Source organism: Paroedura picta, chromosome 11 (genome assembly GCF_049243985.1).
Source record: "Paroedura picta isolate Pp20150507F chromosome 11, Ppicta_v3.0, whole genome shotgun sequence".
Classification (NCBI taxonomy): domain Eukaryota; kingdom Metazoa; phylum Chordata; class Lepidosauria; order Squamata; family Gekkonidae; genus Paroedura; species Paroedura picta.
In genome coordinates, this window is record NC_135379.1 from 31,026,689 (window position 1) to 31,045,286 (window position 18,598).

Genomic DNA, 18,598 nt, shown 5'->3' on the forward strand with positions numbered 1-18,598 from the left:
CCCCCTACTTCCCAGCCACAGGACCTCCGTCTTGGAGGGGTTGAGTTTCAGGCGACTCTGCTCAAACCATTCTGTCACTGCTTCCAAACATCTGGCGAATGGTTCCGGGGGGGGAGTCTGGGTGGCCGTCCATGAGGAGATAGAGCTGGGTGTCATCAGCGTACTGATGGCAGCCCAACCCAAAACTCCGTACCAGCTGGGCCAGAGGGCGCATGAAGATGTTAAATAGTGTGGGGGAGAGAACCGCGCCCTGTGGGACCCCACAAGGGAGTCCATAAGGGCGCGAGAGCTCATCCCCCACTGCAACCCTCTGGGTCCGGTTCTGGAGGAAGGAGCGTATCCAGCGCAAGGCTGTACCCCGTATCCCCGTACCGGCGAGGCGGTGGCCCAATATCTCATGGTCCACGGTGTCGAAAGCAGCCGACAGATCCAGAAGGACCAGCATGGCTGACCCGCCTCTATCCAGCTGGCGACGGAGATCATCCAGCAAAGCGACCAACACCGTCTCCACCCCGTGGCCAGGGCGGAAGCCAGACTGATATGGATCGATGTAATGTGAGTTGGTCTCCAGTTTCCAGATGTAATGTGAGTTGGTCTCCAGTTTCCCTCTGGAGGTTGGCCCATGTCTGACTCCTAGTGTATCAAGGCCAGTCAGGGGCATCCCTTCCTCTCCAGGCAACTCAGGTGAGCTCTTTGTGATGTCATATCAGCTGGTCTCCAGGTTCTCTCTGGAGGTTGGCCTCCTGTCTGACTCCTAGTGTGTTTAGAGATCCCCCATCATGGCCAGTAACAGACATCCCCTCATCTTCATGTAACTCAGGTGAACTCTTTGTGATGTCATATCAGCTGGTCTCCAGGTTCTCTCTGGAGGTTGGCCTCCTGTCTGACTCCTAGTGTGTTTAGAGATCCCCCATCATGGCCAGTAACAGACATCCCCTCATCTTCATGTAACTCAGGTGAGCTCTTTGTGATGTCATGTCAGTTGGTCAGTTACATGATGTCATGTGAGTTGGTCTCCAGTTTCCCTCTGGAGGTTGGGCCCGTGTCCGACTCCTAGTGTGCCAAGGCCAGTCAGAGACATCCCTTCCTCTCCAGGCAACTCAGGTGAGCTCTTTGTGATGTCATGTCAGTTGTCTCCAGTTTCTCTCTAGAGCAGTGGTCCCCATCCCCCGGTACGGGGACTGATACCAGTCCGTGGATCAGTTGGTACCGGGCCATGGCTCCTCCTTGTCCTCCTCCCCAGCTGCTGCCTCGGGGGCTGCCCTGCTACTTTGCTGCTGGCTACTTTGTTGCTCACCAGTGGCTACCATGGCTGGGGCTCCCCTTCGGTGTGGCACTGCGCAGCTGCTGGCAGTGCCCCCCGGCGGGTGGTGGAAAGTCAGCGGCGCCGGCAGGAAAGCAGGGGCTCAGGCAGCGGCAACATCCCTCAGCAAATGACTACCCTCCCCTGGGTCACAGTAAAATTGTCAAGCGTTGACTGGTCCCCGGTGATACAAAGATTGGGGACCACTGCTCTAGGAGATAGGAACAGTGTCTTGCACATACAGTAAAGATATAGTTTCTGATCTCAAACAAAGAAAGAAGGAGAGTATAGTGCCATTTAAAGAAGTCAGACTGCTTATGAAACAAATCTCATATTTAAATGCCTCATGGGGGGGATGGGGGGCACATCTCTATTCATAGAAAACTAGCTTGTTGGGAGAAAGGCCAGCTAAAAAACTGACTCTAAGCATTCGATATGGCCTTCAGTATACGTAATTTTGAAAAAGCCTTGAAGACAATACTGTAATGAAATCCTAGCCAATTCAAATTGTTTTTACTACATTTCTGTTTGGGGTTTCTTGTCCTACCTAGTTTAATTCTGTAATCCTTTCTTTTTACACACATGAAAGGATGGCTGGCTGAATTAGTTTTAAAAGGCAGTTCATGAATGCCTCTAAGCGGAAGGTCTATTTCTGCCAATGGTTTTCTTCTCTTTGGCCACAGCTGTGCAATATGGACAACATTATTCAAAGAAAGAGGCCAGGTTTGTGACAGCAACACTAAATGCAAAAATAATTCAGTTGCTCTCCTAGCACCTGGGATGAATGGTTTATGCCACTTAACAAAAGAGCAAATTCTTCCCTGGAAACAGTGCTTGTGTTTTTATACAAAGCCATTTTACTCCCCCCCCTCCCCGAAGTTGTTTGAATGTGTGTCACGCTAACACTTTTAAAATGTAAAACACATGAAGCTAATGGGCGCAGGCTTCTCCACTAGTTCTCAATTTAAGGTTACTGTTTTGAAAATGTCACCATTTTATATAATGGCCTAAAACTTTCCGCAAAAAGAAAAAATATATGTTTTACATGGTCAGTGTCAAATACTTTTAAAAACTCATCGATTAGTCTGCCTAAAGCAGTGGTTCTCAACCTGGGAGTCAAACAAACCTTTCACAGGGGTTGCAGCAGGGCAAGCAGCTTGGCTGGTGGTGCGCCTCCACTGTTGTTGCTCCTCATGCAGGCACCACACAACAGCCTTGCGGGGTAGAGCGAGATAGAGCGTTTGTCTGTCTGGAACAGCGAAGAAGAGTGAGATCGGCATAGTGGGATGAGAGGCAGAACTGAACTGAGAAACCCCAGAAAAAAACCAATTCATATACAATCATGAACAATGGATCTTCACACCATTGGTCAGTTTCGGTTTAATTTCTGTGAAAGAACACTTGCATAATTTTATGGTTGGGGGTCACCACAACATGAGGAACTGTATTAAAGTGTTGCGGCATTAGGAAGGTTGAGAACCACTGGTCTGAAGTTTTTTCAGAGCTCATGCACTGCAGTGACTTCTGGGCCAAAATGCTAACTGTTGTAAATCTCCCAGTTTTCTGCACTCAACAGGAAGGTTTGCTTGCTGTTCAGGCAACCACCTGCTCTAAAGGTCAGTTTCACAGAGCTCAGTCTTTTCTGCTGAGAAAAGAACCACAGTACGCCAAATCAAACTAATGGTCAATCAATATAATCATGTACATTTCCCAGCTATCCTGAATGTAGCCAGTATGTTCTCTCAGCTCTCCTATACAGCTACCAATGCCAAAGAAAAGCCTGCAAACACAGTGGGATATCATAGGAAAGGCTGTTTCCTGACCACTTAAAAATAAAAGAGAAATGGTGTTGCATCACCTTATTGCAGGGACAACAGAAGATACTCTTGACCAAGCCTCAAACACCTTGGGAAAAGAGACAATGGAAATGATGCTCATCACAGTAATGAGAATCTTCTCTTGCACTAAATTTCTGATAAGGAGCTTCTCAGACAAGACAGATAAGAGCTTACACATGGCAACTTAGAATCATAGAATCATAGAATCATAGAATCATAGAATCATAGAGTTGGAAGGGGCCATACAGGCCATCTAGTCCAACCCCCTGCTCAACGCAGGATTAGCCCAGAGCATCCTAAAGCATCCAAGAAAAGTGTGTATCCAACCTTTGCTTGAAGACTGCCAGTGAGGGGGAGCTCACCACCTCCTTAGGCAGCCTATTCCACTGCTGAACTACTCTGACTGTGAAAAACTTTTTCCTGATATCTAGCCTATATCGTTGTACTTGAAGTTTAAACCCATTACTGCGTGTCCTCTCCTCTGCAGCCAGCAGAAACAGCATCCTGCCCTCCTCCAAGTGACAACCTTTCAAATACTTAAAGAGGGCTATCATGTCCCCTCTCAACCTCCTTTTCTCCAGGCTGAACATTCCCAAGTCCCTCAACCTATCTTCATAGGGCTTGGTCCCTTGGCCCCAGATCATCTTCGTCGCTCTCCTCTGTACCCTTTCAATTTTATCGATGTCCTTCTTGAAGTGAGGCCTCCAGAACTGCACACAGTACTCCAGGTGTGGTCTGACCAGTGCCGTATACAATGGGACTATGACATCTTGTGATTTTGATGTGATGCCCCTGTTGATACAGCCCAAAATGGCATTTGCCTTTTTTACCGCTGCATCACACTGCCTGCTCATGTTTAGTTTACAATCCACAAGTACCCCAAGGTCTCGTTCACACACAGTGCTACCTAGAAGCGTATCCCCCATCCAGTAGGCATGCTTTTCATTTTTCTGACCCAGATGCAGAACTTTACACTTATCTTTATTAAATTGCATCTTGTTCTCATTTGCCCATTTTTCCATTGTGTTCAGATCTCGTTGAACTCTGTCTCTATCTTCCGGAGTATTTGCCAGTCCTCCCAATTTGGTGTCATCTGCAAACTTGATGAGTAGTCCCTCCACCCCCTCATCTAGATCATTAATAAATATGTTAAAAAGTACCGGGCCGAGCACCGAACCCTGAGGTACCCCGCTACTCACCTCTCTCCAGTCTGATGAAACACCATTGACAACAACTCTTTGAGTGCGGTTCTCTAACCAATTCCCTATCCACCTAACGATCTGAAAATCCAGATTGCAGTCCTTCAACTTATCCATCAGAACATCATGGGGAACCTTGTCAAAAGCTTTACTAAAATCCAAGTAAATGACATCAACCAAATTTCCCCGATCCAGCAAACCTGTTACTTGGTCAAAAAAGGAAACTAGGTTGGTCTGGCAGGACCTGTTGGAGACAAATCCATGCTGACTTCCTTGGATCACCAAATTGTCCTCCAGATGTTTGCAGATCGCTCCCTTTAATATCTGCTCCATTATCTTCCCCACAACAGAGGTCAGACTCACTGGTCTGTAGTTTCCCGGGTCATCCTTCCTCCCTTTTTTGAAGATCGGAATAACGTTTGCTCTTTTCCAGTCCTCCGGGACATCTCCAGTCCTTAAAGAGGTTCCGAAGATGATGGACAAGGGCTGTGCAAGTTCTCTGGAAAGTTCTTTGAGTACTCTCGGGTGCATTTCATCTGGACCAGGGGATTTGAACTCATCCAGTGCAGCTAAATGCCTCTCGACCACCTCTCTATCCATGTTAACCTGCCACCCAGACACTATCCTTTGGCTACAGCCATCTCTAGATGTGCCTAAACACTTTGACCTGTGGGAAAAAACAGATGTAAAATAGGCACTAAGCCTTTCTGCTTTCTCTGCATCTTTCGTTAGAGTTTGTCCATCCGCACCCAACAGCGGGCCTATTGCCTCCTTTACTTTACGTTTGCTCCTCACGTAACTGAAAAATCTTTTCTTGTTACAATGGGCTTCCCTGGCCAATCTTAGCTCACTCCCAGCTTTGGCCTTTCTGATGATTGATCTACAGTGCCTAGTAACCTGTAGGTACTCTTCTTTAGAGCTCTGTCCTTCCCTCCATTTCCTGAACATTTTCCTTTTCTTTCTTAGTTCCTCTTGAAGTTCTCTGTTCATCCAAATAGGCTTCTTAGAGCTCCTGCAGTGTTTTCGTATTTCTGGAATAGTCATTGATTGAGCATGCAATAGCTCTTGTTTGAGTAGCGCCCACCCTTCACATGCTCCCTTCCCTTCCAGCATTCTCGTCCATGGTATGACACTCATCATGTCTCTGAGTTTATTAAAGTTTGCCCTACGAAAATCCAACATCCGCGTCTGGCTACAAGCTTCCTTGGCTCCCCATCTCAAAAGGAATTCTATGAGGACATGGTCACTTCCCCCTAGGGTCCCCACCTCCTTCACCTCATCCACCAACTCTTGCCTGTTGGTCAGTATTAAGTCCAGTATGGCTGAACCTCTTGTGGGTTACACATTTAACCTTCAGCTCTCTAAATATGTATGCCTCCTGATAAGGGTGGGAGCCATCAGCAGACTTCCTCAGTTTTCTTGAGTGGCTTGGTCATTTGCTTCTAGAGCCAGTGCTCAGGGTCTTCTCAGCAATCTTCATGAAGATCTCCTTGGTCAACTCTAGGGCACTCAGTGAATCTATGGTTGCCAGGAAGGCCATTTTGTATCTCCTGAGTGAGAATAGGAGGTGGCTGAAGCAAGCCATCAAGTTACAGGTTTCTCCTGACCTTCCTCAGAGCAGTATATATGGTTCTTTGCTTTTTTTGTTGATCCTCATATCAGAACCACCCTGTAGTTATGTGCCACATTTTGTGAGATTGGACTCAGCCTCCACAGAAGCCCTTTTGTCCTTGGCCCCTTCCACCCTGTCTGTGCTGAGGGCAGCGTGATAAGATACTTTCTTTGTTTTCTCACAGTTAATCTGACAGGATTAAATAGAGCTAGCACTGGGACCGCATGTTCCTTGGCAGGCATTCAGCTTGTTGTCATGCTTAAGAGAGACCGTCTGTGATCTGGAGAACTGGGTTTGATTCCTCTTTCCTCCGGCCAGCTGGGTGATCTTGGGCTAGTCGCCATTGTCTCAGAGCTTTCTCAGCCCCACCTACCTCACAGGGTGTCTGTTGTTGGGAGAGGAAGGGTAGGTGATTATAATAAGGTGACCAGATTTTAACATTGGTAAAGTGGGACACCATTGACCGGGAGGGGGGGGGGAGAGTTCTTGATTAAAATTTGGTCTATATGGAGCAACAAAAATTTTCATAGAATGCATAGAACGCAAAAATAGTATTGTAATATATATATATTTAATTTTAACATAAGTACAATTTGCCAGGTGCCCCCAGATGTCCCTCCAAAAGTGGGGCAATCTGGTCACCTTAGATTTATTATTATTATTATTATTATTATTATTATTATTATTATTATTATTATTATTATTATTATTAGTCCCCTTAAGATTCCTTTGGGTAGTAAAACACAGGGTACAAAAACCAGCCCCTCTTCTTCTTCTTTTCTTCTGTGGCAGCCATTTGCTTGTGGTGCCCATCACCTGTCCTTAAAATTTCAAAAGTGCCCATAAATTCAACAAGGTAGGATCTCTACATCAAAGACCAGCAGAATTTATTCCAGCAGAGGTATGCATTAAGTGAGCTGTGACTCACAAAAACTTACCCTGGAATAAATGGTTAGTCTCTAAGGCACACTAGATTCCTCTTTCATTTTGGAGCTGCAGATGACATGTCTACCCATCTGGAATTAGTTTGAAAGGAGAAACACATCAAAGTGGGGTTATATTCATGATGGAAAGGGAATTTTTATCAGGAGCAGACTTACGTTTAAGTGTTCTGGTACGTTTGGATGTAGCAAGACCAGTGTCCATCACTGGCAATTCTAAGAGTACACTAAATTCACACAGCAAGGAAAATACTCCCCAATATGTAAGCAGACCAGGTTTTTCTTTGACATTCTTCCAAAGTGATTTTATAGGACTGCTGATCCATACAAAATGACCTTAGTGTTAGTCATATATCACAGCTTGGAACTTGATGACCTTTCATGGTTTCTCTCCTTCACCTCCTAAGACTGGCCCTTGAGACAATTGGCACAGAAAAAAAGAACTTTGAGGCATTAAAAAAAATATCCGTCTTTTATGCAAAAGGAGCATTTTCTCTTTATGCTAAGTCTATTTAATCCCGTGAGACTAACTGTGAGTAAGCAATGAAAGTGTTGTATCTTGCTGCCCTTGGCACCAATATTGCACATGCCTCTTGGCAAGCGTTCAATGAGTACACTGAATGCATAAAAGACAAGCAGCATGATTGTTGGGACAAGATACAACCTACAAGCATTCAAACTGGAAATGAAACAGATTCCATACAAATTATACACGTGGGCCAGATCTTTATAATTAAGGTCTTTGCTTTCTGCAGGATCACAGCTATCTGCATAAGTACACACAGAGACTCAGTGTCATTAGCTCAATGTGTATAAATAAGGTAAGGGGCTTCTTGCCACAGTCCTAAACTTCCCCCACTGACCCTCAATTGGATGTGCATGGAGGGGCTCATGAATCTCTGGAGACGCCAGCCAGAGTTTTACAGGTCTGGCCAGAACTGATATCCTCTTGGCCAACTGCCAGAATTGCAAAGCAAGATAAAATTCCAACTGAGCTGTTCTTGTTAAACAACGTCCTGGCTGGTGCTTTCATCATGCACACCTTGCACTAAGCAGCCATATGGAGTGCTGCCTGGGTCTCAGTGATTAATTTCTAGTTCTTTATTTATGGCTTCCCATACATCTCTTAAGCCATGTCCCATGCTCCAATAGTTTTTTCTTTCCTCGCCTTGTTTTGTGCATATGTGGCTCGTTTGAGAAACAAGACAAAGTATGCAAGGCCTTTTCAGATGCTGTCATTTGGCCAGCTGTCAGTAAATTACCACCAAAGTGCCATCCGTCCTCAGCAAATACTGTGGTGGGGTCACTACTGACCTGCCCTCTTGCTCTTCATCACCTGTGTGATTTTTTTTTTTGGCCCAAGATGCCCCAATTTTTCTGGGCGAGGGGCAGGGGAGGCAGTCATGTTAGCATTGCAAGCACTCTGAATGCAAGGCACATTAGAAGCGATTTTGAATACTGTATGCATTGTGTATTACTTTGATCCGGGTCTTCCTTTCTTCACAGCCTGGGCTCACACTTCCCCATCTTTTGAACAAGAGTCCACCTGGTTGTCTCACTCAGGTGCAGAGGCATCAACAATCATTATAGTGCTCTAGTAATCTAGCAAATGTCATTTAAAAAAAAATTGGAAGCCACAAGGGGGAGCTAGGTAAGTGTGGGGAAACACCCATGCAACTGTTGTGTTGTTGTGACTGTGAATGCCTCTGCATTCATAGCAGTGACAAGTACTATGCAGAGAATCAGTGGTGTATGGAAGCAGCCTATGCTGGCATATTAATGCTAGAAAAGCTCTAAGAGTAAACTATGTGTAAGAAGGCTCCTCGGGAAAGTCCTTTAGAGTTCATATTTTAGTATGCAAAGCAAGCTATGCAATAATCAAAAAGGTTCATGATTGCATAATTTTCCTCTCATTTGGCAAGCTGTAGCTCCAGCTTCAAGGTTCTGCTAGCACAGCTAATCAATGGCATAAGACACAAAGGCAAATGAAAGAGGTGGAACAAAAGCAAAACCCATTGTAGTAAAACACAAGGACACATTAGTTCCACCCTATAAAGCCAGCCAGCCATTCAGGCAGATTTCTAAATGTTATGTCAAATTTTCTTCAATGGATGCAAAAAGGCAAGACAATGTTATCAGGCTACCACAGCCTTCTTGAACGGGGACCAGTGAATGGCTAACCTGAAAGGGGATACAAGATCCCATGTTCTTCTTGATATTCTAAATCCACTGTTCTTTAGACTGAGCATCTTTCCAATTTTTTATAGATCCAGAATCTGATTCAGTAATACTCAGCAAGGACACACAACATTGTACAGAAATTTATTATTTCTGAACACTTTGAAAACATTAAATATTTTTTTCATTTTCATTATTATTATTATTATTGTGTCCTTCTGATATAGGCAAAACCACCTGGGGCAGACCTCACCCAGAGGGCTTGCAGCTGGAGCTAATCCTCATCAGAGGAAGCTGGTGTACCTGAGCCCCATCTATCCTGACAGCAGCAGCAGCAGCAGCAGCAGCAGCAGCAGCAGCAGCAGAAGCAGCAGCAGCAGAAGCAGAAGCAGCAGCAGAAGCAGAAGAAGAAGAAGAAGAAGAAGAAGAAGAAGAAGAAGAAGAAGAAGAAGAAGAAGAAGAAGAAGAGTTGGTTCTTATATCTTGCTTTTCTCTATCCGAAGGGGGCTCAAAGAGGCTTACAGTCGCCTTCCCTTTTCTCTCCCCACAACAGACACCCTGTGAGGTGGGTGAGGCTGAGAGAGCCCTGATATCAATGCTCGGTCAGAACAGCTTTATCAGCACCATGGCAAGCCCATGGCAAGCCAAACTGGCTCTCTTTTATGAGCTGACAGGTGTGCTGACAGGTGTGCTGATCTTCTGACAGCTGTCAGGGCTTGCCGGGGCCTTTGCCAGTGGTCCCTGAAGCTTCTGCTATGGCAGGTCCTCTGGCCTGGTAGCTGCCTTGTCTAATGGTTTGACATCATCAGGCTGGTCTGAAGCCACATCTGGCAAATGTATCCAGGGGGAGTCCAGGCAGCTGTCTGTCAGGAGATAGAGCTGTGTGTCATCTACATATTATAATGAGGATCTATAAAATTATTACATTCAAGTTGTTTTATAAATATTATATATCAGTCATTCTTGCAGCAGCCTCAAAAGATAGGCTAGTATTGCTTGAGAGTCAAGACAAGGAGGCAGGAGCAGAAGGAATAGAATCTCATCAAAGTCAGGACTCCGAGGACAAAATTGAAAAAAAGGACTTCCTGGCTTACACTCTTACACTCCAGGCTTATGCTCTAGCTCAGGAGTAGTCAAACTGCGGCCCTCTAAATGTCCATGGACTACAATTCCCAGAAGCCCCTGCCAGCATTCACTGGCAGGGGCTCATGGGAATTGTAGTCCATGGACATCTGGAGGGCCGCAGTTTGACTACCCCTGCTCTAGCTCATAATCATCTCAAATGTTTTTGCCTATAGTAAATGGTTGGCATCTCAAGGATAGAATGGAAATCTGGGATTTGGTTATACATTAAGTACGGTTGGATAACAAGGCCAAGAATCATCAGTTGCAGAGCGTCCCTGACAAAATGAAGGCGAGTTTGCAAAACACCCTGAAATATTACAAGCATATCTCAGCAAAACACAGTAAGGGTGTAATTTTAATCATTAGGAAGCTAAGAAAGGTATCGGTTTCCATTACACTGCTTCAAGATTGCTTCAGATTACGTTTTGCTTGGCAACAACCAGCTAGCCCTTCAAGCAAGTACAAAAACTTTTCCCGTTCCAGAAAAGCTATCAAAATAAGAAAGGGAATTCAAGAGATTTCAGTGATACAATACTCAGTTGCTGCAAGTGAAATGTAATGCATAAAAGGGCACCTCGGGGCATCTTATTTTCAGATACATAATTCATACATACATCCATAACTCAGCTACAAAAGTAACAAATACCAATAGGAATTATATGTTTTCCTTTCAGCCTAGAAAATCCACTTCCTCCCTTTAGAGTTCTGTTAAGCAGGATCTTAGAGTTGCCCAAAAGAAATAAAAGGACCTACTTTGGTTCCTTGCTGGTATTTTCAGAAGGCAGCAGTGACTCCAGGGTAAACATCTGCCAATTCTAATATTCTGTTACAATAGCACTCCCTCTAGTGGCCATCTTCAAATACATTGTGTGGATGCACAGAAAAGCGTATATATACCATCTTTAGTAAAGCTTTGTTTGTCTTAAAGCTATCACTGGATTCAAACTTTGTTCTGCTGCTTTAGACCAACACAGTTACTCACCTGAATCCATCTTGTGGCTCGTTATATCATGTTCACCCTTTGGGTCCATTTTTCATTGTTAAAACATCAATAGGAAAAGGATTTAACATATTTTGCATAATCTACATAATCATTCTAAAGGTGTTATGACTCCATGGCAAAAGACCTTGAAAGTCAGAGGGGAAAAAACTGTATGTCTCAACTTTCATACACTTCCCAAGATTTCTTTGCACTCTTCTTTTCACTTTCCTGTTTCAGACTTGAAGCTATCTATTCATTCTACAGAGAGCAAATATTTCTAGGTATGTTTTCTCTTGCCCATTTTAATATCTCCTTGCATTCGATTTCTAGAAACACAGGCAATACACCTTGGGAGAAAAACTGGCTTAGCAGCCAATGGGTAGTTTTCATGAATCGGAGTACACTTCATCAGCTCGATTGCATCAGACCTTGGAAGCAAAGCAGGGTTGACATGGGCTAGTACTTGGATGGGAGACCTCTAAGGAACATGAGGGTCATGACAAGGAGACAGGCAATGGCAAACTACCTCTCTACCTGGCTGCCAGACAATCCTACAGTCTCCTGGCTATACTACACAATAAATAAAATATCCATTAGGCCAATGCTTTTATCTTCACAACACTAAAAATGCTGGGGGAGAGTGGGAGATGATACAAAGAGAGCCCAGTTTAACATTATGCTTGAATAAATTTTGGTAGTTTTTAAAATGCCACGGGGGGGGGGGGGTAGAGGAAGTCCTGAGTTCAAATTGTTCTGAATTCGGCAGGATCCACAACGGAATATACAAAGTAAGTGCAGAATCAGCCCAGGTAGGAAAATTCCTAGAGATTTGGGGGCAAAGTATAAAGAGGGAGGGTGTTTAGGGAGAAGAGCTCAGCAGGAATGTTTAATGCTGGATAGTGCCCCCCAAAAAAGTTGTCATTTTCTCCAGGGAATTGATCTCTGTGGTCTGAAGATCCTTCATAGTTTGGAAATAACTCTAGAATCAACTTGGAGGTTGTCAAACTACTGTATATACTCGCATATAAGCCGACCCGCATATAAGCCGAGGCACCTAATTTTACCACAAAATCTGGGCAAGCTTATTGACCCGCATATAAGCCAAGGGTGGGAAATGCTCCATCCAGCCCTCTCCCCTCCCAACAAATACAGAAAAGTCAAGAGGATGAATAGCTGCTGGTTTTTGTACCCTGCTTTTCACCCACAGAAACCAAAAGAATAGTTTGGAAGAAGTGATTAAGAAGAGGAAGAAGTAAAGGCAAAAGGGGAAAAATATCAGAGTCCCATCAGAGTCCCTCAGTCAAACCGTTGATGCCCTACAAGCTGCCAGAGCAATGATTGGCTAGCTGGAGCAGGCTTTTATTTCAATTACCGTATATACCCATGAATAAGCTGAGGAGGGCTTTTTCAGTATGAAAAAGGTGCTGAAAAACAAGGCTTATATGTGAGTATATAGGGTAATATGAAAGGCAAATAGGGTGTCCTTAGTTGAATATATTGGCATGATTTATTCAATTGGTGCATTCTGCTCAAAGGTGAGAAGATCATATTCTTCCAGTAAAACAAATGCAGATAGTGGTGTTGTATACTATTTTAGAATCAGCGCTGGTAAAGATAGTTAAAAAAACCCCCAACCCAATGCTATAAAAAACAGGTCAAGATGCCAGATAGGCATCAATCAGTTAAAACTAAGATTCATTGGCTTTCCTAGGATGGTACCTTATGTCTTGTTTCATGGCATTGATTAGCAACTCTTCAATAGATCATGTCTCTTTCTCTCTCTCTGATCAATAATAATCCTCTAGGTCTACTTACATCGTATGTCAGCACTTTTTACTCATCCAAGAACCCTCCTCTGGGTTTGTCAATTCCTGGTTTCCCACTAATTTTTTGCTCTTTTCTTTTTAAACTCACCAGCAAAGTAGCAAAGTAGCAAAATTTGCATGGCTAGCTTTAAGAATTAGGAAAGATTGGGTCACCCATGTATAGCCATAGTAGGTCCACAGAACTTCTTATGTTTTTTGGTTAGTAGATATTATTGCACGTCTCTTAATCTTGTCTTTTGTTTTATATTTTAACAGCTTTACTAGTTTTATTGCTTTTATGGCTCATTTTATCCTTGTAAAATAGTCAACGGAAGTGAATGCTTCTAAATGTTGGCTTTTATGGTGGAGAAGTTTTAAGTTTTATTGTTAATGCATTTTAATGTATTACCTTCCCTTTTACAAACTGCTATTGTATAGTAGTGCATCTAAAATTTTGGTCTAAATGACCGTAAATAAAGACATCATCATCATCATCAGCTCACCATAATGTTCTAGAAGACAAAAGAAAATCTGCTAAGAAGTAGCAACAACACTGTTTTTTATACCCCACTTTTTAATACCCGAAAGACTCCCAAAGCATTTTACAAAATCCCTTTGCTTCCTCTCCCCACAACAGACACCTTGTGAGGTAGGTGGAGCTGAGAGACTTTTAAGAGAACCGTGACTAGCCCAAGGTCTCTCAACTGGCGGCATGTGGAGTGCGGAATCAATCTGGGTACTCCAGATTAGAGTCCACTGCTCTTTAGCAACTATACCATGCTGGCTCTCTACACCATTTTTTTTTCTTTCTAATATCCATTCTGGCTTTCACCAAACTTTGTATCGTTTCATTTCATTGTGTTTAGAAGGCTCAAGCTCCAAACCAGCCCACATGGGTGAAATTCCCAGGAAATGCACCAGACAGGGTGGCTGGGGAATTCTGCTCCAAATTGGCTATCAAAGCAAGAACTGGCACCGGGCCAGCTGCTGCCCCCCCTCCTGCTGGGCAGCCACACAAGCTGCCCAATCAGGCTGCTCAGGACAGGATTGGTCCATGTAGTACACCTAGCAAATTTTTACACCTGAAGACAAAATTCAAAACACAATTCTCTCCCTCCCTCCTTCCCTCTGCTTTTATCAAGGACACCCTGCAGCATTTGGGGATCAAGCCTGCTAAATCAAATTGCCTGGTTGGGGTAGACAACCAACATGGAAATGTCTTTTTAAAAATAATTTTAATAAGTTCAGAAGAGTTACAAAAAGTTACAGAAATAAAGAGTTTTACAAATATTTCAGATATTCATCCCAATGTTTTTGAAAGTCTTCCGGCCAGCCGTGGTTAACCAAATCTGGAAGAGGAAGAGGAAGAGGAGGAGGAGAAAGAAGAAGAGGAAGAGGAAGAGGAAGAGGAAGAGGAAGAGGAAGAGGAAGAGGAAGAGGAAGAGGAAGAGGAAGAGGAAGAGGAAGAGGAAGAAGAGTTGGTTCTCATATACCGCTTCTCTCTACCCAAAGGAGGCTCAAAGCGGCTAATAGTCACCTTCTCTTTCCTCTCCTCACAACAGACACCCTGTGAGGTAGGCGAAGCTGAGAGAGCCCTTATATCACTGCTTGGTCAGAATAGTTTTATCAGTGCTGTGGCAAGCCCAAGGTCATCCAGCTGGCTGCATGTGGGGGAGTGCAGAATCTAACCCAGCATGCCAGATTAGAAGTCTGCACTCTTAACCACTACACCAAACTGGCTCTCCTAACCACTACACCAAACTGGCTCTCCTAACCACTACACCAAACTGGTTAGCCATTATCACTAGTTCAATAAGTTTCATACTCCATGAGTCCAGTGTGGGGAGCATGTTGTTGCTTCCAACCAGCAGCAATGATGAGTTTTGCTGCTGTTGGTGTAGAAGAAGCCTTTCAGCTGTCCTAACAGTCTGTCATCTTGCCCTGCATCCCCAACGTGGAAATGCCTTGATCTTTAGGATTACCAGCTGAATAGGAAAAAAATCCAACCTGGTTTGTTCTTATAAGAACAGGTGTGTTTTCATGGCAGTGATGTACAGCAACTGTGAGTATTTAACACCTGATGATATTTACAGATAGAACTTCTGTTGATGGTAAATTTGGCAGTTTTATTGGGAGTCACTTGACTTGATCTTTGTGCTAAGTAGTCTACTGACTTTCTGAATTTTCTCCAAGCACTCATGAATGTGTATTTGCTTAATCCAGGTTTGCCGGCTTTCTTCCTGGCTGAGCTCTTGTGTCTTTATCTGCTCCATGACCTTAACTAATGTTGCAATGAAGTCACAGAAATGGAAAGAGAGCTGCTATGTTTCTGCATTATAGAAAGCTCTTCAAGGCACAGGTTCCCTCTGAATACGCTGCCAATCTGGGATCAAAAGTTGGAACCCCCATTGATTCTTGAGTTCTCAAACAGCACGTTTTTCAACAGATGAGAGAATCTGTAAAACTGCTTGCAGGCCTGTTGTTTCAAAGAGAACGTGGAAGAAAGATCCTACTAGGTGCACTAAAGTAGCTCTTTGTATCCTGTTTCCAGATCCTAATTGGCCGTCCCATTGTAACTCCATACTCTCTTCCTGTTTCGTATCTTTGAGCAAATTTAGACATTTCCTTTGTTTCATTCCAGCAGAGCAAATGCCCGCCCTGGTTTTGTATTTATTTCATGAAAACATTCTCTAAATCCTACCTCTGAGAAAATGACTTTGCAGTGCAATGGGCTTCGCCTCGGTTTCTGCAGTATATCCAGATGATGTTCAAATGATTCACAAGAGCCCAGATGTCAGATTCATTATTCTTTAGCCTGAGAAATATAATTCCATAGCACTTGCAGGCAAAAAAAAAAAAGAAGTCAAGGGATTTATCCAGCAGGGTTTCATCATATAATTCACTGATCATCATTTGCACATCAGCAGATGTACAGCTCCCCTGTCACTTTTCCAATAAGCAGTTGGCACACATCTGTATTCTGCAGACTGATATGCCATTTAGGGGATAGGCAAATTAGCACCACGGACTCTCAGAGGCGCTTCTGCATTAACAGGCTGGGCAACATTTCTAGTTATGTTGTATTGTTTTCGCATCGTATCAGTCCTGCATCATCCACAAGAGCTGCCAGCTAGGAAATTGCTCAATTAGTGGGACGTCATCTTCCCTGAGGGGAAACTTCTTTGCAACTGAGATTAATATTAATGCTCATCATACCATATTCTAAATATGTCATAAGGTCCAGTGCATAATCCACATCCAATTCATTCCCCAGTGCAATGTCAAAGATACACACAATCAACGTGCTATAAATAAAAGCGGTTATCCCATGGCAACTCATGCTAATAATATAAAATCCATCTTGTCACCCTTGAGCACTTGATGTTCCTGAGCACAAAGTACTTCCCGCAGTGAATGGATATTTAATATTGTCATTAGTGGTGCATTAGTAAAAGTTCATTTAATTTCCACTGATATGCGTCCTGTATCAGTTCAGTTCAGGCAGCCTTGATTTGGAAGGTTTGCGATGAAAACATTCATTTGTCTTGGAAAAAAATAAAGGAAAAAAACTACATGTCTTATGATATGAATTCGACTTCACACAGAAGAGGGTTTAATTTATTTATTGATATTCTACCTTTTCCTCCAATTATGATCCAAATGCAATGGAAACAAAACAGGGACAGGGAGAGGCTGTGGGGCTGGCCTTGTAAACCCCCCCCTACTTTCACTTCAGAGACTTTCTGGGACAATCTGCTGGATTTGTACTGCTGCCTAGCTATTTCCCCCCTTTGGAAATAATGGAGGGTGGGGGGCACCTTCTTTGGGTGCCCATAAAATTGGATCCCCTGGTCCAATCTTTTTGAAACTTAGAAGTTATTTGGAGAGGCTCCATCAACTACTCTACAAATTTGGTGCCTCTATCTCAACCTCCTTCCACACCAGTCCATTAAATAGACTCAAGCTAGATTTGCCATTGACTTTAATGGCCCCATAGGGTGTGGTGTAGTGGTTAAAAGGAGAGGCTTCTAATCCAGTTTGACTCCCTGCTTCTCCACATGCAGCCAGCTGAGCAACCTTGGGTTTCTCAGAGCCCTGTTAGTACTGTTCTCACAAAGCACTTCTAATCAGAGACTGTTGTTGTTTGTTATCTTTATAATAGAAAAGTCTTATAGAAGCTAGACACACACATCTGTGTGATTTATTATTTTTACCTCACAAATTCCAACAAGGTAAGGAGCCATTTCTTGGGCTAAGGCTGAGTTGGAAAAAACAACCTTTTCTGCCACTTTTTCAGCTTGCTTCTCCATCAATAATGTTGGGTCCAAGTCAGCAAGGGTCCTCTGAACCCCACTGAAAGAGGGGGAGCATACTATCCTTTGAAAACTCTGCCTTCCCAACCAACATTACTTCTGTCTTTCCAAGGTTTATTTTCGGTTTGTTCACTCTTAGCCATTTAATCACAGCAGCCAAACAGCAGTTTAGGACCTCTGCTGCATCACCAGGATATTTGGATAAAGTTATCTATAGCTGTATATCATCTGCATATTGATGACAACCAACCCCCAAATTATGAAGGACTTTACATAAAGACTGAACAGCTTGGGGCTATGATTGTGCCCTGGGGCACCCCACTGTATAGGTCCCATACTGATGATATTGGGTCTCCAATGGCAATTCTTTGGGTCTGGTTTGTGAGGAATGATTTGAACCAGTCCAACTGGCTGAACAGTGATAACTGCGGTGTTTGTGTAACTATTTATTTTAGCTGAGCTCATATCCTGTTCATTTTATTCACACATAGCTGCTTATTTACAGCCTTTTCATCCCCTTTTAGCATATAATTTAATATGCAGTTCAGCAACACATCACCAGAGGTACTCACCTTTGATAAATTTTTACTGGAATTTGCATTTTCACTTAATGCTTTCCCATGATTCAAAATGTCAGCATGGTAATGAAAAAGAATTTCTGTGTTAGCATAAAACAGCCTCATAGGTGAGAGAATCCCTTTCCTACAAACACTATATGAACTTGAGTGAAATTGGTGTTCACACTGAAGGCTAATAATCAACATTGTCAGGAAATATGGAGAGCAGGACGGTATGCTGTGACAACAGAACAAAAAAAATCGAGATACTTTGTGAATCAGAGTGATCATCTAATTCAGCATAGTATTTCAGATGCATCCAGCCTGTTGCCCCAGAATGTCAGCAAACAGGACACAGAGGCCAGGCCTTTCCCTCATGCTGTCTCTCAGCACTGGCATCTAGAGGCTTGCTACTTCTGAGAGTTACACCACCACATGCAGCCTGGGCATCTCCCAGAATTACAACTAATCACCAGGCTACAGAGATCAATTCCCCCTGGACAAAATAACAGTGATTGAAGATGTAGCTGTATACCCCACTATAGCGGTATACCCCACTGCAGGTGTCTCCCTATTCATGGGCTGATTCTGCACTTACTTTGTTTATTCCATTGTGGATCTTGCTGAATTCAGATCTATTTGAACTCGGGTCTTCCTCTATCCCCCCCCCTTGAAACTGAAAGTGTTCTGCACTCGATTGGGAAAGCTCAGAGCAGGAAGGGGTGCCAATTGCAGCAGGAGTCTC

General features: G+C 43.6%; 1 protein-coding gene across 1 annotated transcript in view; it reads right to left on the reverse strand.

Moving 5' to 3' along the window:
* Positions 1–17,897, reverse strand: part of CPVL (carboxypeptidase vitellogenic like) — a 38,874-nt gene extending 20,977 nt beyond the window's left edge. Inside the window, 2 exon segments of the mRNA XM_077302635.1 lie at positions 17,198–17,336; positions 17,869–17,897. Coding sequence (XP_077158750.1) covers positions 17,198–17,336; positions 17,869–17,897 — 168 coding nt within the window.
* Between the last annotated feature and the right edge of the window lie 701 nt (positions 17,898–18,598).